Source organism: Pundamilia nyererei, unplaced genomic scaffold (assembly GCF_000239375.1).
Source record: "Pundamilia nyererei isolate P.nyererei 1_Seehausen unplaced genomic scaffold, PunNye1.0 scaffold00144, whole genome shotgun sequence".
NCBI lineage: Eukaryota > Metazoa > Chordata > Actinopteri > Cichliformes > Cichlidae > Pundamilia > Pundamilia nyererei.
Window position 1 is genome coordinate 132,657 of NW_005187545.1, and position 25,634 is coordinate 158,290.

General features: G+C 40.3%; 1 protein-coding gene across 1 annotated transcript in view; it reads left to right on the plus strand.

Annotated features, from left to right (window-relative positions):
• The window catches only part of sntb1 (syntrophin, basic 1), a 35,370-nt gene extending 10,457 nt beyond the window's left edge, over positions 1-24,913 (plus strand). Inside the window, exons 2-8 of the mRNA XM_005744412.1 lie at positions 5,838-6,075; positions 12,120-12,237; positions 12,382-12,471; positions 13,981-14,117; positions 14,324-14,520; positions 21,953-22,182; positions 24,345-24,913. Of these exons, the coding sequence (XP_005744469.1) occupies positions 5,838-6,075; positions 12,120-12,237; positions 12,382-12,471; positions 13,981-14,117; positions 14,324-14,520; positions 21,953-22,182; positions 24,345-24,437 (1,103 nt within the window). The 3' untranslated portion in view covers positions 24,438-24,913. The remainder of the gene's footprint in view (positions 1-5,837; positions 6,076-12,119; positions 12,238-12,381; positions 12,472-13,980; positions 14,118-14,323; positions 14,521-21,952; positions 22,183-24,344) is intronic.
• Positions 24,914-25,634: the final 721 nt, after the last annotated feature.

Below are 25,634 nucleotides of genomic sequence, written 5' to 3' on the forward strand. Positions count from 1 at the left end.
GAGGTACTTGTACTTGTTGACCACCTCCACCTCCTCCCCCTCTATCTGAACCGGCAGTGGACCTTCTCTGGACCTCCCGATGTGTGATGAAAGTTTTTTTATCCTGTCTCTGATGGACCCCCCCCCAATCCAGTTTAAATGCATTTATTTATTTTTATCATTGTCTTAGTGTCTTCAAAATCATTTTCTACCACTGTGAAAACAGGATCTGAGGAAATACGTGTTGGAGGAATCGTGTGTTGCTGTTTTAAGACATAGTCTGCATATAAGTCATTTGCACTGTTTCCACTTCAGAGCTGGAAAGTGAGGCCTTAATCACACAGAGTCGTCGTCTTCTTCTTCCAAACGTCATGGCACAAAATGTGTCATCTGGAAGAACATCTTTCAGCCTCAGCTGATTCACTCTCTCTGTGTGTGGAGGTGATTCCTGAGCCAAGACCAAACTGAAAGCCCAGTCCTTGGTCATGCTGAATGGCTGGTTAACATTACCGCACAAGTTGTCAGGGTTTCACAAGTTATTTTGTGCTTTATTGTTTGCGCTGTTGAAGGGAGGTAGTTGTGGATTAATTATCTTTTGTAGGCTTTTTGTCAATGTAGTCCATTCAGTACTCTCTACAGAACTCCCAGTAATACGTTTAATCCTCTTAAATAGCCAAAGTCTTTTGTCTAAACACAGCAGTAATGTCGTATTTGAAAAGTGAAAGCATGCATGAGATTACAGCAGGTGACCTGGCACTATTTTGAAGCTGTTATTTCTATTAGTTTTTACGCTTCAAGCATGGAAGTTAAACTGTGACCATATTTCTCTTGTTTTCTACAGCTTCCATCATCTCAATGTTATAGACATCAGCCTAGAATTGCTAACCAGTTTTCCTTTATACAATAATAAGCTGAATACTCACTGCACTCCTTACTTGATAGCTGCATGCATGAATCTGAGCTAAAAGAGTTTGCAAAGATCAAACTTTATGATGCAAAACTTGTAACCCCACAAAGTGACTGTATCCTCCTGCTCACACTTTCATCCTCTGAAGCTTTGTGGGGTTTTTTAAAACTTGCTAGCTGTCATAATTCAGGGGAAGTGCTTTATAGGTAAATTCAAATTTTTGATAATGATATCTGCTAAATGTAAAGTAAAGTAAAAAGTAAAGTAAGTAAAAAAAGTAAGTAAAGTAAGTAAAGTAAAAAGTAAAAGTAAAGTAAAGTAAAGTGTGCGTGTTAGTCCCCATAGGGAAATAGTTCCTCTGCATTTAACCCATTCACCCAGTGAAGCAGTGGGCAGCCACCAGTGCAGCGCCCGGGGAGCAGTGTGTAGGGACGGTACCTTGCTCAGGGCTCAGGGGTACCTCAGGGTAGCCGTTCAGTGGAGTCGAACCCCCGACCTTCCGATCATGGGGCCACCACTCTACCTACTGAGCTATCCCTGCCTGTGAGTGCGAATGGTGTAGGTTTGTTATCTTTAACATTCAGGTTAATGTTTAATGTAATTTCAATGCAAGTTTCTTGTGTCCTGAACACACACTGTGGTGTCCACATCCTCTGCATTTGCATCTGCACATTTGCATTTTTTTTGGGCAAATAAGTCTTTGAGCGCTCCTTTTGTGCTCCTTTCTCTTTCTTATTTCTTTCATACTCTCTACTGTGCATCACTCAGACTACACTATGCCAAATTCCCTCACTCCTGCAGTAAATATCATATTTACATCCATCCATTCGCTTTCGCTTATCCTTTTCAGGGTCGCGGGGGGTGCTGGAGTCTATTCCAGCTGTCATAGGGGGAGAGGCAGGGTACACCCTGGACAGGTCGCCAGTCTGTCGCAGGGCCAACACACAGAGACAAACAACCATTCGCACTCACATTCACTCCCGCATTCACACCTATGGGCAATTTAGATTAATCAATTAACCTATCCCCACAGGTTAACTCATATTTATAGCACGATAACTAAATCATTAAGTTCAGTATTACATATAGAAGTACTCTTTAATCTGTTAGTACCACATCTCTTGTGTTGTAACATCATCGGCGGTATTTTAAAATGTGACATTTTAGCAAATGCCTTTCAGGTGTCTTTTATATAAATATGCTCTTCAGAAAGTTGATTAGAAAAGTGTTGAACTTGGTGTCAGTTCATGGTCAGTGAGTAAGCATACCTATGCACATTTCACGTTTCTTTAACCTGCTGTTAGTTGCTACACATTGTTCGGTTAAGGTAGTATTGGAATCTTTGAAATATTGGCCAACATCTTACAAAAAGGTGCCTCGAGGGTGGATTTGTAAGGGCCTTTTGTGTTGCTGTAGTATCCAGGTACAAGAGGAAAAGGCCCAATTCTACAGTCAGAGGAGGGTCTCTTTTTTTTCTACCTCTTTAGTCTGGTTTGGCCTCTTTCCAGCTTTTACCAGTCTACTTTCACTTCCGCAGCTTTAATGAGTGTTTTTTTTTCTCTCCTTTGATGCACTTTCTCACAAAACAAAAAGTACATTTGAAGCATATAGTAGTAAATGCAATGATTTCAAACCCCATTAAATACCGTTAAAGACCATGAAATAAAAAAAGAGACAATGAGACAGCTACAGTAATTACACTTAATGTTATAGACCAGAGTGTGTGTTTGTCAAGAGGGACGGACTGAAGAGTGTGTGTTTGTCGTTGTGTATTCATTGTGAAGGTCTAACAGTCAAGAACAAATTGAGTGCATCAGCTGTAAAAATGTGTAAGTAATGGATCGTGTACAGTTTCTATTAAGCGAAGAGCGTTTGAATCATCAAAAGAAGTCAATGACTTCACTGGTGAGTCGAACAGCTGTTTTGATGCATTGAGGCATCTGCATCAATGACTGCTGTAACTGCAAAATACCTCGGAGAATGGAAATCACACCACTACTACTACTACTACTAATAATAATAAAAAAAGATTTATCTGCACATGGGTGAGCAAGGATGAGCTGGAAAGTGGAAAATAAAATCAAATAGATAGGGAAGTGTAGCCTCTCGTTTGAATCTCTTTAGTTTGACTTATGTAACAGCAAACCGGCTCATAGACTCCTCTCATGGCTCCAGTAGTATGAGCCCTATCCTTTTCAAGCTCTTCTCCAGCTATTGAGGTTATTGCGCAGAGCTGGCGCTGTAATGGGATAGAAACACGACCCAAGGGAATGCACACAGATGTACACACTTACAGTGTAATGACTGCACGGACTGTACCCCTTTTTATTTTCCCCTCCACTGGAAACACTTAGAGCTCTATTTCTAGGAATGGGGATTCTTTGTAGATGTTAACTGCAAGCAAATCATCAACTAAACATTATGTTTTTATAGTAGATGGGTGGCATGTCTTTTTTTTCTGCTCAGAGAGTGGACTGTAAATTTGTAACCAGGGTATCAGCTGTTTGGGTAGATAATAATAAAGGTTTTGTGTATGGTGTGAAATTAACGGCTAAGTTGTTAGGATTGTGCCACATGTTTGTGTCTGAAAATCAGCAGATGGATTCATCTTGCTTCGTGCTGTCTTTACAGTCACGTTCTCTACCAGCGTCGGAAACTGTCACAGAGCAAAAGACGCCTAGCTGATCAACCGCAGGTCTTGTGGTTTCTGTGTGGTGTACATGCTTTCACAGTTATTTTTTAAGGATGTATGATTTAGGCACAGTGCTGTGGGTAGGCCCATTAGAAAGGTGTGATTATATATGTGTTTTGTTTTTTTAGCCTGAGCCCAAATACCAAGTCTAAACTTTCAAACTGACATTTAAAGGAATGCAGAGGGAGCAAAACGCATCCTCACAGTGCAGGAATGGCTGTACTAAGATGCTCAGAAAAAAGTCACGAATTTGATGTTCTGCTGCAGCTTTGTGATGTTTGCAACACAAAGTATGAGGCAGATGGTCTCTGTGCTGCTGTCTAATCACAAAAGTCAGTCTCAGTCTTTCAGACTTTTGCTTCTTCCCTTTTTTATTAATATCCTTCGAGTTAACACACTTAACATAAAGCAGAAGTGGTTGTCCTTATTTGACTGCGCTGGATTTGATCTATTCAGTCCTTTGATTTCAACAAAAGTATCAACCTTTTTTTTTTTTTTTTTTCAAGCTGTTTTAATCTGATCTGACTGTGTGGGTTATTCTACTGTGCAATTAGATCACATCGTATCTGTACGTCCATTGAGGACACTCTTACATCATCCCTGTCTTCTCCTCTGTGTTATGAGCCTCTGTGTTATGAGCCTATCATCCCTAATTTACAGGTTGGAGGTTAGGCTTGTTATACCATCCCGTAGTGCTCAATAGTGCTTCTACCAAGAATAGTTCACATGCTGGATTACAAATGCCACCAGCCATATGCCAATTATATGCGGCTGTACTGCGAGATATGCCAATTAGACATCCAGGCCATAATAAGGATTTAGCGTATTCAGGACATAGAAAGCAATCTGTGCACCCACTTTATCTCCGACTCCCTATTTCTGTCTTTCACTGTAACATGGTTCCAGCCTTCTTTTCTCCTCCTCTCAAAGAGGAGGACATGTGGAATTTAAAATGAGCATCAGTATGACTCGTAAAAGTAAAGCTGTGTGTTTTCCTGGATTCGGCGCTTCTCAGATAGCCCAGCGGCGTCAGCCGTGGATCTTGAAGTGACTCAGTGGTGCCAGAGCTGCCAGCAGCAACAGAGACGATGAGGCAAATCAATACGTTTCAACAAATTATTGAGAGCTGAAGAGGCACTTGATTTTGTTGACAAAAACCACCGCAGTTAAATGGCATGTTGACATTTACTGTTATCAAGTGGCAGCGCAGAGGGCCACTTAATTATTACAGGAACATGTATCACTGTTTTTCCACTGAGCTTCCTGCTGTCTGTGGAGCAAAACGTGTATTGCTTTATCAGAAAACTCTGTGGACAATAGTCATCTTTAGAGATGACATTATTCAGAGGACACTGAATATTTTAGTGAGAGAGCATCTGAAGTGGGCTTCTATCGTGCACTCCAGAGCACATGTGCAAAGTAACTGATTTGATTCTCTTCCTTCTGATTTTAACGGGTGAACGAGAACGTATTGGACAGATGATTGTAAAACTACACACAGGAAATATATGGTGAGGGCGTGACGCAGCAGGTCTGAGGCTGTAATCGATCTAATTAACCGCCACTGCATGATGCGGACACAAAACAGACTTGTGGTCCTAACTTTTATTACTATCAGAGGCAAGTTTCTGTAATCTATACACCCTCCTGGGTCTCTGACAAGCATCATTAACGCACAGATATGTTGCTGAAAATTACTTTTCCGCCCCGTGAAAGTCTGTGCTTAACAAACACTTCAGTGGTATTATAAGTAAAACAGTTTCAATGTTGGCTGTGCATGTGAACATTTGTGGTATCCCCACTTCCTTCCTCTGCGTTATGACAGATACAGACTACCTTCAAAACAACAAGGTTTGTTAATTGCTGCTGAAGCACATATGGATTTTACATTATGAGTATCTGCAAGCCTGTAAGGTCAAACGTGTTGGGATTTTAATTGGCCTTTGTATTAAATGAGGTTACAACCCTGCCAGCAAAAGAACAGCCTCATTGTTATACATGTAGCCTTTTTTCATTTTAATATGTATTTTTGTAAAAGTATATATATTTATATGAATTAAATCATTTATACTGTTTAGAGTGTGCAAAGACAAATAGGCGTCACTATAGCATATAAATATGAACCATTTTATCTACAGAAAATTATGAAGATGGCCAAAAGTGACGACAAATAATTTGCAATCTCAACATGTGGCTCAATTTTTTTTGTTATCATTGCTTTGTGTGTACTAAAAATTTATTTCTTCTATTCCTCTCCAGTCAAGTATATGCGTGAGGCCACACCATATGTCAAAAAGGGCTCTCCCGTGTCAGAGATCGGCTGGGAGACGCCTCCTCCCGAGTCCCCCCGTCTCAGCAGCCCTCCCGTCACCTCCTCACCTGAAACTCCAAGTCCTACGATTCAGCACTCCTTGTCTCTGAACGGTGACAGGAGGTGCATACCACTGAAGATGTGTTATGTAACCCGAGCCATGACCACACCAGACCCTGAGAACAGGTAGCGAAGACACACACACACACACACACACACACACACACACACACACACACACACACACGAGCAGATTCTCTGGGCTTTTTTATATGCTTGTTTAATGACTTCAGGTTCATACATTAACCACACACAATGAGTAATATGATCTTGAATCAAAACTGTTATTAATTTAACATGTTACGTACATTTTGTTTTGCCAGGCCTGCAGCGCTTTTTCAAATTCTTAATTCTGTATTTAGTGGTGAGTGAAACGAAACTCCATTGTGGATACAATGTATCTTTTTTTTCTTGCGCTCATAGTTCACCAGGTTTGTCTTGAAAAGATGCTCATATTATGTTTGTGGGTCACTGGAACTATTTTTTGTGTGCAGTTTTTTCTGTTTGTTGTCGTCTTTTTTGCACCACAGATATGTTGGGTATAAGTCTGTCATGTGACTGTAGTCAGACATAGCTTTCAGGCTTTGTTACTAGAAAATGTTTGAAAGTTCAACTCAGAACTTTCTCCTCCCAAAGTTACACAGCAAGAGGTCTGGGCTGCTGGGGGATTCCCGTGATGTACTGAGTGTTTCTTCTTTAGTCATCTTTTCCACTCACTATGTATTTATACACCTCTCTGCATTTAATCATTAGTTATTATCAATGTCTTTTGTCCTGTCCACCACAACCGGTCGTGGCAGGTGGCTGCCCGTCCACGAGCCTGGTTCTGCTGGAGGTTTCTTCCTGTTAAAAGGGAGTTTTTCCTTCCCACTGTTGCCGAAGCGCTTGCTGAAAGGGGGTCATATGATTGTTGGGTTTTCTGTTTACTTTGTATTATCGTAGGGATTTCACCTTACAATATAGAGCGCCTTGAGGCAACTGTTGTTGTGATTTGGCTCTGTATAAATAAAATTGAATTTAACAGAAACAAAGAAAAGATCGTTGGTTACTTTAGTTAATTAAAGGTTAACTAGTTTTCTGCTCCTGCATGTCACAGTGAGTGAACAGAAGCAGCCTTCTCCAGCTGTCTTGTGGGGATTACTCAGTAACGGGTTTTTAAAATCCATTTTCAGTTTTCCTTAAAGACAAACCTTTGAAGTATTGCCTAGCTAATTCTCAGTCAGTGGGGGGTGGTCTGTTAGGGGCTGTCATCAAGCTAATTGGTTGGTAATTTGACAATGGCCCACTCAAACAGCATGGGGGAAGATAAGAGTGATTTACTCTCCTTTTCTAAACACGTTTGATATCAGAGTTTGTGTGCTTTATGCCCTAGCTGTCTTTCTCTCTGCCTCACTTTCTGTGTTGCTTCCCTACTTGTTTATACTTTGCTCTCTCTCATGTCTGTTTTTCATACTTGTTTGCGTTTTTGTCTGCTTGGTTTCCTCTACCTTTCTTTTCTATCATCATCTCTCTTTGTATTCTGCCATCTGAATCAATTTTCTGTCTCTATTGTCCTCCCATCCTTGTCACTCTCTTGATATTTTACTTTTTGCCCTCTAAACAATTGTCAGTGTTTTCCTATCATTCTGTGCCTCGTCTAGTCCTGCCTCCCTCTCCATATGTATGATTCTGGGAGAAAGTGGAAGCTCACACTTGAAAGCTTGAGATGATGAAGGAAACATCAAAGCCAAGTCGCAACTGTCTTTATGGAAACGCTACAACAACACTTTAACATTATAAATCTACTAAATAATCAGTCAGTAAAAATAAACAAATCTAATAAAAATAGAATGAAAAGTAAAAACACCATCTGTGGATAGAATATGTGGTTCTCTGTCAGCTGGAAACACGATGTACTTTTTAAACTTTTGCAGTATCAGCTTATCGTGGAAGCTGTGTTTAGATTGTTCGGCTTAGATTTGGTTTCGTTTGACTTTTTCTCAGTTTGAAGTGTTAGTTTTTCATTGCACTTGCAGCTGCAGGTGTTTGAGTTGTTGAGGCATTTCGTACCACATTAAGCATAAAGGCAACACGCAAGGCTGCTTGATACTTACCTTCATTATGATTAACATTGTTTTTATAAGTATCAAAGAAAATAAGTTCATTTCAAAAATATTCTTTTGTCTGCTTCCTGTAAACTACAAAGAAGTTTGTACCTCTAAATTCCTACAGGATGTTGTAAAGTTTACATCCTGTAGGAAAATCAAATACTTAACCTTTCAAGTCTTCTTAGAAGTCTTCTGCTTTTTAACCAGTTGCTTAAGTTCTCGTTACCATTATGTAAACACAGCAGTAATTTCCATCTGTTTGCTCTTCCTGTAATATGGGCTGTAACTAGCGAGTGCTAGTTATAGACATGCTTGGTAGAATCATTTGTTTAGGGTTGTGTTACACATTACCATCTGTTAGCATCTCCTCCTCACATGTCTTTGTACCCTAGTTGCACTCGACAGCATGTTTTTGCCTGAAGTGGTGGAACAAATTGGTTGTTTCCACCTTTAGAAGGAACAGTTTTCTTGCATATTTTGCAAAGTACTGTGTGCTAAAGTCTGACATCTTTTAGGCAGACCACTTAATATATTAAGCTAGATCTTAAATTGTTATTGGAGTCTATAATGCTGTTCTTGCTCTCAAGCATGCTTGGGCTTGTCATTGATTTCGCAATATTACAATTTTATATGACATAAGCATTTATACTGATATAAGCAGGGATGGTATGATATGACACAGCCTTAGTGTGTATTTCCCAAGGTACTAAAATAAAGCAGGGTCACTTAAGATTCTTATTTATATCAGTGGCTGTTAATGAGCATAATGTTAGTTGGGACAGTCTGCAAAGTAATACTCAACTTGTTATTCCAGTATTTAAGCTAAAGAAAGAATTACATTCAGAGTCGTGTAATTATTCTGCAGTCGTACTAGCTTGCTACTGCTAATTAGCACGGTTGTTAGCCGGCTTGAAGTTAGCTTAACTTAGCTCCTATTGGTGTTAGTCTGCAATGCTTACCTGGTATGTACACTGCCCGCAGGGTACTAATTTCACATCTTCTTGTGTAGCGTTTTTGCTTTATTAAGTCTTTATTAAGACTGTGCATTTTGTCACTTGGTCCGGGATTCAACCCTGGAAAGACAGGTGACATTTGTGGAGAAAGTGCTGTCCTGTCACATGGCACGACCCTTCCCTCTCAGAGTCCCAGTTATTTGCGTCTCCGTACATCTAATTGGCAAATCTCAAATATGAAGGGCTGTAAATTTGATTTAGCTTGGCTACTGCTACTGCATCTGCAAGCCACTTTGGAACCAACATTGACCCCAGCTCCTCCTTCTCATGCTCTGTGCGATCTAATCAGTGTTGTGTCAATGTGGATTCCTTCTCTCTTCTGTGCTAGGAGTAAGGAGTCCTTTTTTGCTTCCCACATATCCTTGTAAAAGGACAGGAAGGAGGTCCAGGGAGGCTCCATACTCACAGACATAAACTGCCACTGGAAATAATTATCTTCTTTTGACTAAAGTAGGCCTGACTGAAGGACTCTAATAGTACAAAAAAGTTGCAGTTAATTAGCATGGACCTGGCCTTGGGGTATGTGCTCAGTGGTATTCTGCTATATCCACATGGGACAATCATCTAGTCTTTTCATATATGAGTGATTTACACAACAACAACAACAACACAACTTGTGGTTAAAGTTCATTAATTTGAAGTTTATTATTACACAAAAAAAACATGACAGACTTGAACTTTGCTGACTTTATTTGTGAGTAGCTGGGATCAATATCTCATCTAGTGACATAGGCAGCTTAAGCTTTACACAGATAACACTGTTATGTGGTTTGATAAAGCTTGAGGGCAGATTCACAGACACAGATAAAGTCCTTAGCAAAATTTATCTTGACTAACCTGTTTTCTCTCAAGAAAGTCAAGAAAGTTCTTTCCTTTCTTGACTTCCAGCCTTACCTTGCCAGTAGATGTTTGGTAAATGTTTAAACAGAAGGACGCCCAAGTTGAAATGCAGGTTGTCGTTTTTAAGCCGCAAAAGTTTGACGAGGTGTTCATATTTGTCCCGAAAGTTAGATGTTTCACAGAGTTTGGCTGTTCTGATATAATAAACAGAAGTTAAAGATTGCAGAGTGAGATTAAACTCTTTTTTCATTTTAAGGATTCGGGGGTGATAAAATGGCTTTATATTAAGTGATAGATAAGCCTGTTTTATCTTCTTTTACTTTACTCAGTGCAATGTTCATCTATCTGAGGTTTTTCTCTTCATTTCAGCAGATGCTGTTTAAACTGTGTTTAAGCCTAAGATTCAGAAGATTGGCATTTGAGGAAAGATGGGACAGTGATGAGCAGGAGTGATAATTCAGAAGGAGTGAGTTAATAAAGAAGGGGACTACATGACAGGAGAAGGAGAGAAAGTAATGATGTTTACTTTTGGGTGAAGACAGGTTAATTATAATACAGATAATAAGGCAGATAGCTAAAATTCTCAAGTCAGGGTTTCACAACAAGGCTTAAAAAAATCACTGAACGACATCTCCGTGTCTACATCCATACAGTCTATCCTTGGATCACATCTGCATGATGGAAGAGACCTTGAATACATATTTGCTAAATCTATTGATAATCCCACGAGGACAACTACCCTTTGATCAAATGAGAGATTTAACTTCTTTCATGCAGGAGCACACTTATGTAACGCCATGCATTCAGAGCAGTAGCCTTTTCAGCTCAGCTCAGTTTTATTTCTATAGAGCCAATTTACATGAAAACATCTTAAGATGCTGAGTTAAAAGTTAAAGACCCTACAAAATTGTAGCGAGAACCCAAAGATCCACTTGTGCTGTTTGTGTGTGGGATGGGTTTCGTTGCTAGTCCTCCCTATGTTCCCCATTCCTGCGTCATGCAATCAAGGGACAGATAACTTAGGTTGTCAAAGTTTTTGCCAAAGCAAATAGCACACCAAAAAACTTTCTCTACAAAAAGCACTTTTAGCCCCGGAATTCAGCCCTTATAGCTCCTCTCCTCCAGGATGCCCTTTATCAACCTGCCTTTTTACAAGCACAGATTCTATTTTTAGTTCAGATTAACACCTGGAGCTTATCTACTGTAGATGGTCTCGCCTACGTTTTGATAGAAGAGCAAATTAATCATATCCACTGGGGATTTTTTCAGGTTCTCCGTCTGTGTGATAAAAGAAAGCTGCAAAGAAAGCATTTTTGTCATGTTGAAACCACCCTTAGTGTGGAGTTTTAGTCCACTGTGCCACAGCTAATTTTTTCTCTGTATTTTCAATCGTATTTTAAAGGTTGTTATTAAATGGATATTACCAAAGCGTACACAAGCAGACACTGTTCCTACTTGAGCTTCATTTACCTTATTTGTGCATTTTCAATCCTTGAAAATCACGTGATAAACATTGTAGACTGTGCATACTTCAAACACGGCCCAAACACAATGTGAAGTACACATTGTACAGTTGCTACCATATCGCTTCTTTTAAATCTTTGAGTCAAGAATATTTCATAGTTTTCTGTGTCCACTGTTACTCTTATTATTTCCTTCCTTTAAAGTGGTCAGGTTATTTATCTATAGCATACTGGTTTACGTCGTGGAGCTGTATACTTGCTTTGCTGCCCTATAAAACAACAGTGCACCACTTTATGCACTGTAGGCAGACACATGTGCCTTTTTAAAATTCATATTCACTGAGCACACAATCAAAGAACCATTCAGAGAGATTGAAAGGCATGTGTTTGTTTGTTTTTTTTAACCAAGGCCAGAAAGACTCACATTTCATGTAAGCAGATTAGATATGGAAATTTGGAGAGACGGCGCTGGTCTCCCACAGAGAATGCAATGCATGTTGAATAAACAAAAATTTCCATGCCATTTATTTCATTGTTCTGACCGAGTTGCTGTGATTAAGCAAATAAGAAAGGGGGCATATGTTAAAGCGCAAACCTGAAAAGGTAATATTTGAGTCCTAAAACTATAAGTCCAGAATAAATTGGAGTTTTGTGGTAAGGCTAACAAATATATTTTCAAGATTCTTCACTCTCAAGGTTTTAGCACTCGCTTCAGGATGATAACAGAGAAGTTCAACCTATTTAACTTTTCTTATCTTCCCCTGTAGACAACTAGAGCTACACTCTCCTGATGTCAGGCACACTGTGGTGCTGCGTTGCCCAGACCAACCATCTGCCCTGTCGTGGTTCTCCGCCATGCACTCTGTCACATCAGCACTGGCACAGGTCTGTCTTCTACGTGAAATATTATACCAGTGTCTCTCAGCACTCGATATTTCAGTAGATATAAGTAAGCCTCTGGAAATGTCTTTGAATGTTAAGTTATGCATATTGAACTATTTACCTTAAAAATGATCCATCTTGCTACAGTGGGTGCTGCAAGAGGTTATCCAAAACACAGCCAGGGCAGGAGTTGCTGGCAGCAAAGAGATACGACACCTGGGATGGCTTGCAGGCAAGGTAGGAGTGCATTACTCACAGTGTGGGGATATAAATTTGTCTACCCTCTGGGGGTGGGACAGCAAATTTCTATATCAGTTCTTAATCAGCTCCTGATACATTATTCCAATGTATTTTATGAGGGTTAATATATCTGGAATCTGAGTTAATGCCCTTATGAGATAAAGCATTTGTTGTTTGTGTGTAAAGTTGTAAAGGGTATTTTTTTAATTGAGTCAGATGGTAGAAATCCTTCAAAATAGTCACGTAAAAGCAGCATAAAAAGCCATCTGTCACAGAGAAGGGGGAAATATGATAGTCAGGTATAAATGTCAAGAAAATCGCCATGCAGCTGCACACATTTATACACAGAAAACGACAAAAATAGTTTGCTTGATAAAACAGTGGCAGTATTTACTTGTTGCATACTACTTGGAGTTGTCAGATTAACTGTTGGAGAAAGATAAAGCAATAGGTCAATCTGCATGTCAGAAAGGTGTAAATTAGTGAGGCGGTGGGCCTGGGAAAGGGGCCCAGATGGTGTATGAATATATGACAAAGTATTAATGTGGTGTGTGTTTGTACTGTGTATACATACATGCAGACATCTGTGCAGAGATATCTGCACGCCCACGAACATCTGTATCTACCTAATTTAGTCCTCGTGAATTCGACAGTATTTTAATCTTTAAATGCAGCACAATACTGTTACTTAGCAACATATTCTGATTATGTTAAAAATATGACCCTTGACCCTCTAAATCCCACGATACGATTGGATGAGGCAGAACTTCAAAGAGCAGCTTAGGATTCCGTGGCTGTGCTGCAGATAAGCTCTCATAATGAGAATAGTTATGGAGCATTGTAAAATGAAATACCACACTCGGTGTGTGCGTGCTCTGAGTGAGGGGTTTGTAGAGATGAGTGGCTGAGGGGGCACCGCTAAGCATATGCTTAAAAAAACCTACAACTGCACACCAGCCACATTTATTTTGGGTGCACAATAGTGAATCTAGACATTTCCTGTGACAGAACAGAACAGCCTTGTGAACAGCTATTACAGATTGCAACTACACACACGCTCACACACACACACCAGTCTTCTCTGTTACTGCCAGTGATCAGCCTCATCAGCACTCTCATTTAAAAACATGAAGACAATCTTAGTATTTGCAAAAACCACAAGAGGGAATAGGTATTTCTAATCGTGCAGAATTGATGTGATCAAATTTATATTGCACAGGTTTACAGGATTAACTGCCTAGTTAATCTATTATATTAGAATTTTACTAATTGATCATTTAATTTTGAATTCATCTATCAGGTTTTTTTTGTCATCAAATAATACTGCTAAATTTATGTCACAATGCCTTGCATACAAAGATATTGACTATATGGGCCAATAGCTGGAGCGTTTGTCGTGCGGATAATCCTCCTGATTAGTGCAGCTCTTTAAAAGACTAATTGTTATATATCTATATGTCAGACCATTAAAGGAAAGCTGTCATAGTCTCGTTGTTTGTGCTGCAGACAGAGAGTGAGAAGCAGTGCTGGAAGCCGGTGCTGGTGGTGGTGACAGAAAAGGACCTGCTGCTATATGACTGCTTACCACGAGGCCAGGAGGCCTGGCAGAGCCCTACACACACTTACCCACTTTTAGCAACGCGGTAGGACCCTCATAAAGATACTGACTTGCAGAAACTTGCACATGCATTAATATTGGGCCTTAACACATTCAATTTGTTTTATGATGACTAACACTATGGTGTTGCTTTTTTCATTTAAAAATGATTTTTCTAAAAATACTTCCAAGCTTAAGAGTGTATATTGAATTTCTTCTCTTTGCTAAAAGGCTTTGTATGTGTTTATTTAGTCTGGTCCACTCAGGCCCTGACCGGGGGTCGCCGCACTCTGGCACAGAGCTGTTCTTTGCCACTCGGACTGGCACACGACTTGGCATTGAGACTCACCTGTTCCGGACTGAGACCACCAAGGACCTGTCCCTGTGGACCAGACACATTGTGAATGGATGTCACGGATCAGCTGAGATGATCAAAGAAGTCTCTACGAGTGAGTCCCGCTACACAGCACACAAACATTAAGATTAAGTGATATAATGCATAAAAAACATAGGAACATGCATATTGATACACCTGCATAGAGACAGGAATGCATGTAGGAGCTATGGCTGGAGCAGGTTGAGTTGTGCGGGTCACTGTGCTGGATTCTGTGATGCTTACTCACGTGTGTTCAGGCATGCTGCAGCAAATCATATCCAGAGAGATTTAAGAGGCTGCACCAGTAAGTACAGCCTGAGGTCTGGCAAGCGTAAATCTGGTACAAAGAGCATAATATATACAGACTCCTACATCCACTAAAACATTAGGATACCTTTGGGTTTGTGATATAATTTGACAGCCATATGGAGGATGTGGACAAAGTACTTGCTTTTTATAGAAAGGAATGCTTTTCTACTGTGTGTGTGTGTGTGTGTGTGTGTGTGTGTGTGTGTGTGTGTGTGTGTGTGTGTGTGTGTGTTCCTGTCTAGCTATCTTTGTGAGGACCAACATGTGCATTCTACTATACTTGTGAGAACCATATTCATTTTTAATGGTTGGGTAAGGGGCTAGGGAAACCATTATGTCAATGAAGGTCCTCACTAAGATAGCTGAACGGGCTTGTGTGTGTGTGAGTGTGTGTGTGTGTTATTTAGCAGTGAGCACTGGACGTCCCGGGAATTTTAGCAGAATACCACCTCTCCCTCCTGGTGGCCTCCCTCTCTCAAAGCATAGAATGCCCTGGGAACTCCACTTCTCCCTTGGGTGCCCCTTCTCACGTTGCCAAACTAACTTTCTTTTCAGATTCTAGCCAATCACGAAACAGACTTTATTCCGACTCGAGCGGTAACCATCACCGTCATTGTGTCCTCGTTGTCAGTGTAGTTTCTGGAGCATTTATCGCCAAGCTCTTGTTAAAACTTTCCTAAAAATGCGTCTCCACACATGTCACGCTGTGATTAGCGTAGCACGACTTTATGCACGTCTGTGAAACTTAATTTAAAACCTCTAAGCTGCATTGTAAAAGTATGATTTTGTTTGTCATGGCAGTTAGCTGTGAAATGTGAACGCAATCAGCACATTTTCTTTAATCCCATGACTAAACGTTGTCTAGACTGACGCGCGTTGCTCAACATAAATGATCTGTTGCTCTAAACGCAGCAATGAAAGAAAGAAATCAAAGGTCACAGCCACGATACAGCCACACAGCTAATTTCTTTTACTTGTCTACTGGATGATCAAAAAACTTCATAGGGGTGTGTGGGTGCATAGTCCTATATTGCTCGGCATAGCTTTGCCCACCTCCAATCTGAGCAGAGGTTGATTCTACCAAGATGAGTGAAAACACATGTGCGGTCATGCAGGGCCTTTAGAGTCTGCTGTAACTATTTTTGGCCACTCAGGGGTAGCTGAAAAAAATTCTATGAAAACAGCAACAACATATTATCATCATTCAAATTGATATGACCAACTTAAACACCCAGCAGACTGAGAAACGTTCAAATTCATCTGGAGTCGTGCTTCTTTTCATTCTCTTTTCAGGCATCTGTCTCTTAATAATCCTCAGGAAACCAGAGAGCTGCTTTGACTCTAGCTAAGTCTCCCTGCTGTTTGCTGCTTGACTTTTTTTTGACAGCTGCTTTATTTGCTAAAACATCTGCATGCACAACATCTGTAAAAACTGTTTATATGCTAGTAGTGCTAGCAGTAAGAAAAACTCAGATGGGTTTTAAAAACCCATCGATACATTTTCTTCTCCTTATCTAATTTGGGGTTGAGAGTGTTACATTCCAGCTTGAGAGGCGGGGTCAACCTAGGACAGGTAGCCAGTCTTGTGTCAGGGCTAAAGCAAAGAGACTGATAGCCACTCACCACTCACCATTTTGCATGTTCTTCCTGTGTCTGTGTGGGTTCTCTCTCGGTTACCCACATAGTCCAAAGACATGCAGTTGACTGGTGGGGTTAAAAACCAAGCAACAAAAAGTGGTTTTGAAAATGTTTTTCTGATGTTTCCTGATTAGTAGAGGAAGGAGATTCACAATTTGTGAGCATTTTAAATCCCAGTCCCAGTCTCTGCTATGCTTTAACTTGGACCTCGGGCCAACCAGGACCAGTAATCTGCTGAGCAGACTTCAGGGATGTGTGGCAGTGATGTGCGTATGTGTAAAGCAAAGGGGTGCCAACCCTTTTAATACTGGTCTGAACCCTTCCATGTTCATTTAGCATATTAAAATGTTAACGTTTTCTCCTTAGCACTAAGCAGAGAGGAACCGCTTAGGGCGTTAGTTTTACAGGTCTTTTAAATTAATAAAGCAACCTGATGGAGAACAACAGATTAAATGGAAGTGATCTGATGAATATAACAACGATCCAGCCAGGAGTTGTTGAGATTTTACTCACAGCTCATGTTTTTAAAACTCATGTTGACTGTAGAGGTCAGGTCGGGAGGCGCCATCTTTTGGGAACGGCAATAAATATACAAATATATTCCTTTGCAGACCATTTAACATTTGTGTGTGGATGGGGTATTTATCACTTTCGTCCAACTAACAGGTCTACTGAACCATGCTATTACCACTGCTACAAATGTTTATTGTAATAGATTTCTTTGATTAATTTTTTGACTATACTTTAATATTCTTTTGGGTAATAAGTTGGTGACACGGGCAAAAAAGGAGCATGAATTTTTGTGGGGTTTTGAATCTCCATTGCTCCCTATACCTAACCTTTTTTTCTAGAATGGACTGATGCACCAGTCCTCAGTGCATTTGCTCATGTGTCAGCGGTTGCCACTTGAGGATTCATTATGCTGACCTTGTCTGCTTTTCGTCTGTGTTATATTCTAAATCATCCTTATAGTTTATTCACTGTCAGATCCTATAATAAAGATTTGCTCTGAAGATGGATTAACTTTCAATCACTCATCGGGCAGAAGGCCGTTCTTGAGGGGCTTTAAAGGCGTATTTGAAATCAAATTTCGTGAGCTCTCGGCCTGCTGTCATTCCCTTTATTATTATTATCCAAGGTGACTTAAACCTTCTCGAGGTTATTCTGGTATTTTAAGCAATTAGCGGAAGAAGTCACTGCCACGATGTTCTGTGGTGCATATCATGGCATAATATATGAATAGTTTAAACCTTACTCATGTCTACCGTAAATCCTCTCTCCCTGCCTTCCGACATCTGCATGCTTTTCACCAGTGTTAATCAAAATCAATAACTGAAAGCTCTCCGCCTTCCCTCCTGTAATGCACGCTAATTAGCATGTGTGATTTGCCTAATGCCCTTTTACATGGGTCTTGTAGCGAGACCGCTTTCTCAACTGTGTTTTCCAAAGTCAAGCAAACTTTACTCTCAGCTTCAAACCATTAGCTGTTTAAAGTCAGCAATCCCCACGTCCTCCTTTTCAAGCTTCTCTTTAATGTTGTCGTTGAAGTGACAGCTGCAGAACCTGCCGAATTGTCTTGGAGGTCGATACAGTCTCCTTAATGAACAGGTAAACCTCTTAATGACTTAGAGGACTTTAAAAAGCAATTTTATCTCAGGGGCTGTGGGAAATTAACCTATTAACCTGCTGCGACACTTGAAGACCGGAGCTGTGGGTTGCAGTTTCAAAATATGAGGTACTCTGACTCCTCCTAATGAGTTACAAGTTACAAGACAAATAGTACTGAATGCAACTTTTTGTCTCCTAATAATCTTTTAGAATTTCTACTTGTTGGTGTTTGTAACACACTTAGTGTCTCCCTCCTTTTTTTTTTCTCTGACCCTCTCTTTCCCTGATTCATTTGGCTCCTCTCTGGCTCCCAGTGTTATCACTTTCTGCCCCTCCTTCTGTCTCTTCCACTCACCATCAGGCAGAAAGAAGGGCTTTTGTTGCTGCCTGAAAAGCCTCTTTCTCCCTCTGTGTGTGTATTCTTGTGGGAACTTTCTCCACAGAACAATGTTCTCAGGTAGAAGACTTTCAGGTCTAATATTCTCTCCTGAACACAACAAAGACCGCCACTCTTTGTTTCATTTGCAGCGCCATTTATACCATTAGGAACACGCTGTTCCCGTCACATTGTTTATACATCGTTAGAAAAATATTACACGTTATGAGACTCATTTTTCATCGGGGGTTAAAACAGGATATTATCCTCTATTTGACTGTATGTGTGTGGCTCAGCTTCTATTTGAATCAGACTGCTCTCCATATCAACATTACTTCCTGAAGCGTAGTCATCACACAGGTTGTTGTTTGAGTATCACAGGCAATAAGTAGGAAAGAGATTAATTTATTGCTTTATTTACTTGAATGTAATTTGAGTCTCTTTTGTGCTACATTTAACAACATTAACATAAAGTTGCATATATTTCAATTTGTTATAAATGGAAATGGAGATCAGACAAAAGTGGACAAAAGACCTTTCACCTCCTAGGACCTGGCGTCCACATATGTGGACATCACATTTTGGGTTATTTATACCAAAATAGTCAATTTTTCCCTACAAGGGCCTGATATCCACTTACGAGGACATTATACTGCTACTGTTCTATCAAATGTTTAAACAAATATCCTCATATGTGGCTCTCATTTTTCTTAGAAACAAAAATTAGGTCAAAAAAATAAATACATCTGGTAATTCTTTGTTTTTACATTCATCAGCTCCCAATCAGCCCAAATATCAAAGAGAAATTAAAAATGCATGTCGTGGAAGAGTTCAGGTCTTAGGAGGTTAAAAATACTCAAACACTGCCAGATACTTTGTATTTGTCACCATGTTGTTCACATTGCTCTCCAACTTTTATGTCAGTGTTTTTTGGTTTTGTTTGTCAAGAGTTCAAAGAAGTTCAAACTGAGGTGGTCGTCTCAAGAAACGTAGCTGTTCATAGCGTGAGGTGTACAGTAAGCTTGGAGTGTTTGAAGGATTTTCAAAGATTACAGGTGTCAACAAGTTTCCGCCTGTTGAACTAAAAAAAAAAGCAGATACTTGAGCATTAATATTAAGCCAGCAACACTGATAATGCTGTACACCTGCATGAATGTCATTGGCTGTAACAGCACTCAGCTAATGCAAATCTGGCTTTAGTTTTGTGTCTTAACTAAAGCTGTGCCACGTTTATCACTTTTATGCGCTCCCTATAACTTGACCCAAGCCTGCAGCTTTTAATCTCTGTGCACCTGCAGTTTGTGCTTCTACTTTTGCTTTGTAACGAGTATGATGAAGTGCTAATTGAGCACATTCGTGTAGCATTTTGTTCCACGCTTGTTTTACAGCTGACAGCTCCCGCTGTTTGTAATCTAGAATAAGACATTCCAGAGTGAAATTAAAGTTTCTTTTTTGCCCCTCTGCTGAACCACACTGAAATATGCTTGAAAAGAGCAAAATCAAAATGAATGTAAAATGCATTTCTGTGTTTAATTACATTCTTGTGCACTGCAAATTACCCTGTACGGGGGAAATAAAACTCACAGGAAGTCAAGTCACATTTGCTAACCGTCCTCTTAGTTGTTGCTGTTGTTTTTTTGTTTTTTTAGATAAACTGAAACATGGTAGTCTGATTAGGAAGGTTTAACTGCCAACATAGTTAATTAGACATTATGTGTCTCTTTCAGTTTAACGACAAGCTAACAACTACTAAACCCTAAAGAGCAACAATGTGGTTTACTGGAGGTCGTTATTCACCAGGACGTGAAGTGACGTGTGTTTTTGGGTTATTTTCGTGTTAAAAGACAAACAGAAGACACAGACTTAGTTTAGCTGCTGACTACTTGAGGTTTTCTTTGAAAATCTTCACAAAGCTGTCTTTCTTAAAGATTTTTTCCACCTTGACAAGATCCCCGAGATCCAGGCGAACAGAAGCATTCCCACAACAAAATACTCAGACCACCGTGTTTCACTGTGGAGACGGTGTTCTGTAGCTCGTACACCTCTTCTTTCTCCAAACATAAGCAGTATCTCTTCGGCCAAACTAGACTCTAGTTTGGTGTCATCTAACCAAAGCCTGCGCTTCCAATATCCATAATTTTCTCCAGGTTATCCTTTGCATACTATAATATTGCTAAAAGTTGTCTGTTCTGCAGAAGTGGAGTTTTTCTTGCTCTGCAGGCTTGCAGTTCATTCCTCTGCAGGATTTTTCTTCTTTGAGGCAATTCCAGACTCAGCCAAGTCATTCACTCATGTCTTGGCAGTTGTTCTGGGGTCTTCAGACACATCTCTCACTAGTTTTCTTTTCAGTTTTTGAGATCTTTGATTCGTGCCTCTACCAGGCTTGTTCTGCACTGTGTGGCTCTCTTTGTTGATGATACTTCTCACTCCAGTTCTTGACACATGGAAATGTTGTGATATCTCTGTATATCCATCGCCTACCTCTACAAAGTTAAAGCTTATCATTGCACAGCAGTGGTTTGTGCTATGGTTTACATTGACACTGATCATTTTTGTTATTTTCTGAAATTATTCTGTTATTGTGTGCAAATAGAATAGAATTAATACTTTGTAAAGAAAACTAGTGTCTTTAGAAATGCTGAAAATCACCTGCGATGTTAAAAGTGCTTTTAAACAGTGCCTCGTGTGTGTGTGTGTGTGTGTGTATATCTACATACAAACATCCATCCTTGTACACACATCTTGGTCAAACAATAGAAAGATAACATCTCTCTTCTCTCTTGCCGTCTCTTTGTCAAACAAACACGCTGCTTGGTAGATCAGATATCGTCAGGAGAACACAGTTTGTGCTGCAAATGAAGTTTTCGTCTTGCGGCCTTCACGTCTGCCGCAGGGAGTGGAGGTATTCTGCTGTCAAGGAGTGAAAAATAAGGCTAAATGCACCTAGATCACACAGTGCGGGGACAAGGCAAAGCAGGAGGAGCTGATAAAGATAGTACACTCAGCTTTCAGCTAAGACACCTGCTGTGACGAGAGGAGGAAGAGCGGGAGGAAAGTGATGAGAAATGTTGTAAAATAGAGAAATTACACTCCCTGCTTTCAGCCGAATGAGAAGGAGAGTGTGTCACTGAAATGCTGCTACTTCATTTAGTAAGTAAACAGATATGAGATACAAGAGATACGAGGGTTTGGGTTTTTTATAACGTGCCAGGACTGACAACCAGCCCTCGAACGGCACTAATAAACCATATTACTGGCATGAATATGCAAAAGCTCTTTTAGATCAGCCATCCCAGTTCACCTCTCTTGGATGTAGTATAGCTAATGTTCCAGTCTCTTGTTGGACTTTGGGTTCCACAGGCACAGTTGTTATAGACTGTGAACAAAACACAGCTTTTGTCAGAGAGCAACACTTTGTAAGGATTTTAAGGTTTTTACACCAAAAAAACAAAAATTTTCCCTTGTATGTAAAGACTAGCTATTCTACTCTGGCTCTCTGCAGGTATCTTTTAGACCTCACTCTTCCACCTCCTCGTGAGCACCTTGTTAACAATCAAAAATCTTTGTCTTCCAGGTTGTCTGTACCGGGGTCAGGAGTGTCGGCTGGCGATCCACTATGAGAGGGGCTTCTCTGTGCTGGCTGACCCGAAAGCAGAAGATGGGGAGGACTTTGAGGAGAGAGTAGCTCGCACTACTAGCAAGCCCCAAGTTCTCCTCTCTTACCCCTTTGAAAAACTAAAGATGTCTTCAGATGACGGAGTACGCATGCTGTTCCTCGACTTTGGGGGGAAGGAAGGGGAAATTGTGAGTGTTTTTTTTTTCTTTGGTTCATTTTTTGTATTTTTAACTTCACATTTAGACTGTAACAAAATATGTTCATGCATAAGAATCGGTTTCTTCTAAGAGGTGAACACTGATAGTAGTGATTGTATTTTTGTGAGGGTTTTTTGTTTGTTTTTCAGCTACACCATAGTTTAATAGAAAGATATCATAACGGCACTTCTATAAAGTCTTGTTCTTGGAGTCAGCACAATCTAATAAAAAGAATGAGTTTGAGTTTCTAAGGCTGTGAAAGTCAAACGTGCAGCAGCCACAAACTGTCACTGAAAGGAGGAGTTACTTTAGTAGCCCAGATGTTTCTGCAGATGTTTCCCAGGCCTGTTCAAAATCAACTTTAAACAAACACACATTATGACACATAATTTCTTACATTTTCCTGACTATAAACCATACCTGTTACATTTCTAACCATGATTCAGAGGTGGTGTTTATTTTAGTGAAGAGGTTTGTAAAAACCTTGTTTTATTGACAGGTGGGTAAGGCACGGGCCAAAATGCTGACTCGGATCTTCCCGAGGAAGTTGCCGTGGATTCCTTGAATCCAAAGGGTTCAGTTACAGCTTGATTTTCCAGTAATTCACATTTTAAAAGACACTATGTCCTAAAAAGTGTTTAAGTTTAATTATGTCAGCGTTTAGAAATACTGGTGAGTAAAAAGCATCAGGCTTAAATGGGTGTGGTTACACACACCTCACAGTAAACAGAATAGGTTCATTCCCACTCTCAGGGGCTTTTGCAAGGCCTTCTGGGAATTAAGGAACACGAGCTGCGCTAGAAGCAAGCGCAACAGGAAGAAGGAATGTGGTACAGCAGAAAGTAAATTACAGCACTTAATCAAAAAATCTGAAATGAAATAAACTTCGCACGAACACTTAGGTCTTTGAAGGTAAGAGCACACGAGTTTTCCTTAAAAATAGCCCGTCACTTACTGTAAGAGTTTTAATCTGTTTTACACCACCCAGCAGTTCACTGATTAGATGTCCAGGTGGCTCATGTTTCAGAGGCCAACCTCGAGTAATTCAGGACCAGAAAACAGCCGAGTGCAAACCCAAGCCAATGTGTGCATCAGTGTGGTTTAGGTTGGATTTTATGTGACTATTAATGTGCCTGTAGAGTACCTTTCCCCAGCCTTTAAACAAAGTGTTTACCCAGAGCAACAACATTGCCTTTGCATCACTCATAAAGCCGTGTCATTTACTGTATGCTGGAAGAGAGAGTGATGGTGAAACAATATAGACTCCCCAGGCTTATGGGATTTAGAAATTGGAAACGGATGTTTATGTCAACGCCTCGATCTGCTGTGACAGTCCACATACAGCTCTGTGTAGAACTTCTGTCGGATACACTAACGTTTGACTGCTCCGTTTAAGCTGATGGCAAATAAGCAAAGACTTTGGCGCTTTGAATCAAAACCCACTGCTGGCTACCTTAGCAGAAACAGCTTTAGTGTCTATAGTGTTTCTGAAATCCCAGCACAGCTATAGGCTTTATAAGAGGAATCCCAAGACATTTGCGGATGTGGCTGATGGCTCATTAGCTCATCGTTTGAAAAAGGAGATAACTAGGAGTCTTTTTTTCCCCCACACAGTATGTACTGTACTGTAAATTTAGCAGGATCTAAACTTGTCTAATTTTGTCACAGATGCACATACAGAAAGCGTGTAATATCAAGCCAAGCTTTATGGTCCAATCACAGTGTAGCTACATGTAGATCTGCTCTGGCTTCACTTGTTTCTGCAGTGTTACAGTTAACCACCTAAACAGTAGTTTTAGTGTGAATTTCTAGGTTAAATCTCCCCACTGACCTCAGGAACAGGATATGAGTCACAGTACCGGTGAAATCACCCACTGTTGATTCAGGCTATGAGAGAGCTTTGTTCATAGTGATGTGGTGTTTGCGTGCATACTTGTGTGTGCTTGGCACCAGCTAGGGCCGTCTAATACTTGCCACATGGAGAACCATTTGTGTGCAGTTAGTTTTGAGTATATTTCTTTTGGTTTTAAGTGCTTTGCAGATTCATTTTCTGTTTTTTTAAAAAATATATATACATAGATCATTGTTTCTCATTTGTATCCCAGCTGTGTTTTTGAATTTTTAATCCTGTTGTTTTTCTTTTCCTTTTATAGCAATTGGACCTCCACTCGTGTCCAAAGCCAATCGTCTTCATCCTCCACTCTTTCCTCTCTGCTAAGATCTCCCGCCTGGGTCTGGTAGCTTGATGGCGTCTCCACAAAGGGACATAAACTTCTTTGAAAGCAGAACTCCACCTTGTCTGTCTGCCTATCTGCAGCCTGCATGCAGTTAAACCACCTCAAACTCCTTCAGTCGGAAACCCGAGCTGAGCGAATGTAGCCTCTATCTGAAAATCAAACTCTGTATGGATTCTCCAACTCTATGTTTAAGAAAAAAAATTAAGAAAGAGATCAAAGTGAAAATGTGCTCTTAACAGACTCTCTGTAATGGCTGCATGGACTGAAATGTTGATTGAAGAAACATGGAGGAAAGTTCAGACTGGCCTAGATACAGAAGGATGACATAAGGACATATGAAAGGAGAATATCGGGCATTGCTGTCACGTTCGGATTTGGAAGGATTGTCCACGTGTAGCAGGCCTGGGATGAATTCACTTTCCATTCAATCAAAATACCAGGCAAACTGCCTTCCATTTACCAATTAAATAATTTATTTACCATTAGCTCTGAAAGGACATTCTGAATTTCACTTGTCATTTTTCTTCCACAAACACTTGACACACTGTGGAAAAACTTTGCGCATTTGTCTTTATTAGCGTCCCCTGAGATGTCTCGCTAGCAGTGTCGGCATTCATCATCGGAGCTCGTCGCCACAGTCCGCGGCTCGGATTCCCACAGTGTGACAGCTCATTCAGATTCAAAATGTCACTGTATTCTTTTAACACACCGCACACAATAAGCTGGTGGCCCAGTATTTGAGCTGACAGCGATCTGACAGTTAAATTAGCGTTACATGCATGGAGTTTTACGTTCAGGGCGTAGGGATGCGTTTGATTAAATTATCCCTGACAGAACTACAGCTAAATAAGACATGTAGAGTATTTTGGAAAATCTATTTTGAGCAGATAATTTAAAGAAGCAGTTTAATCTTTTAGGTAAATATGCTCGTTGATGCTCTTGCTGAGAGATGACTGCTATAAGCACTTGCGACCACTTTATTAGGAACTACTAACGCATTTAAATCCAAAAGCTCTGCCAGAACTGTGACCTCTTATGAAGTCGCATTTTCAGTTTCTCTACCTTTTTGAGCCCTTCACGTGTGCCCGTGGGTTGGTACCTTTCAGTACAGTGCTGTCCAACGCACACCGATGACCTCGCTCAGAAATACAAACTAAAAGTCAGAATGTGGAAACAGCATAACATATTAAACCCCAAAGATAATGT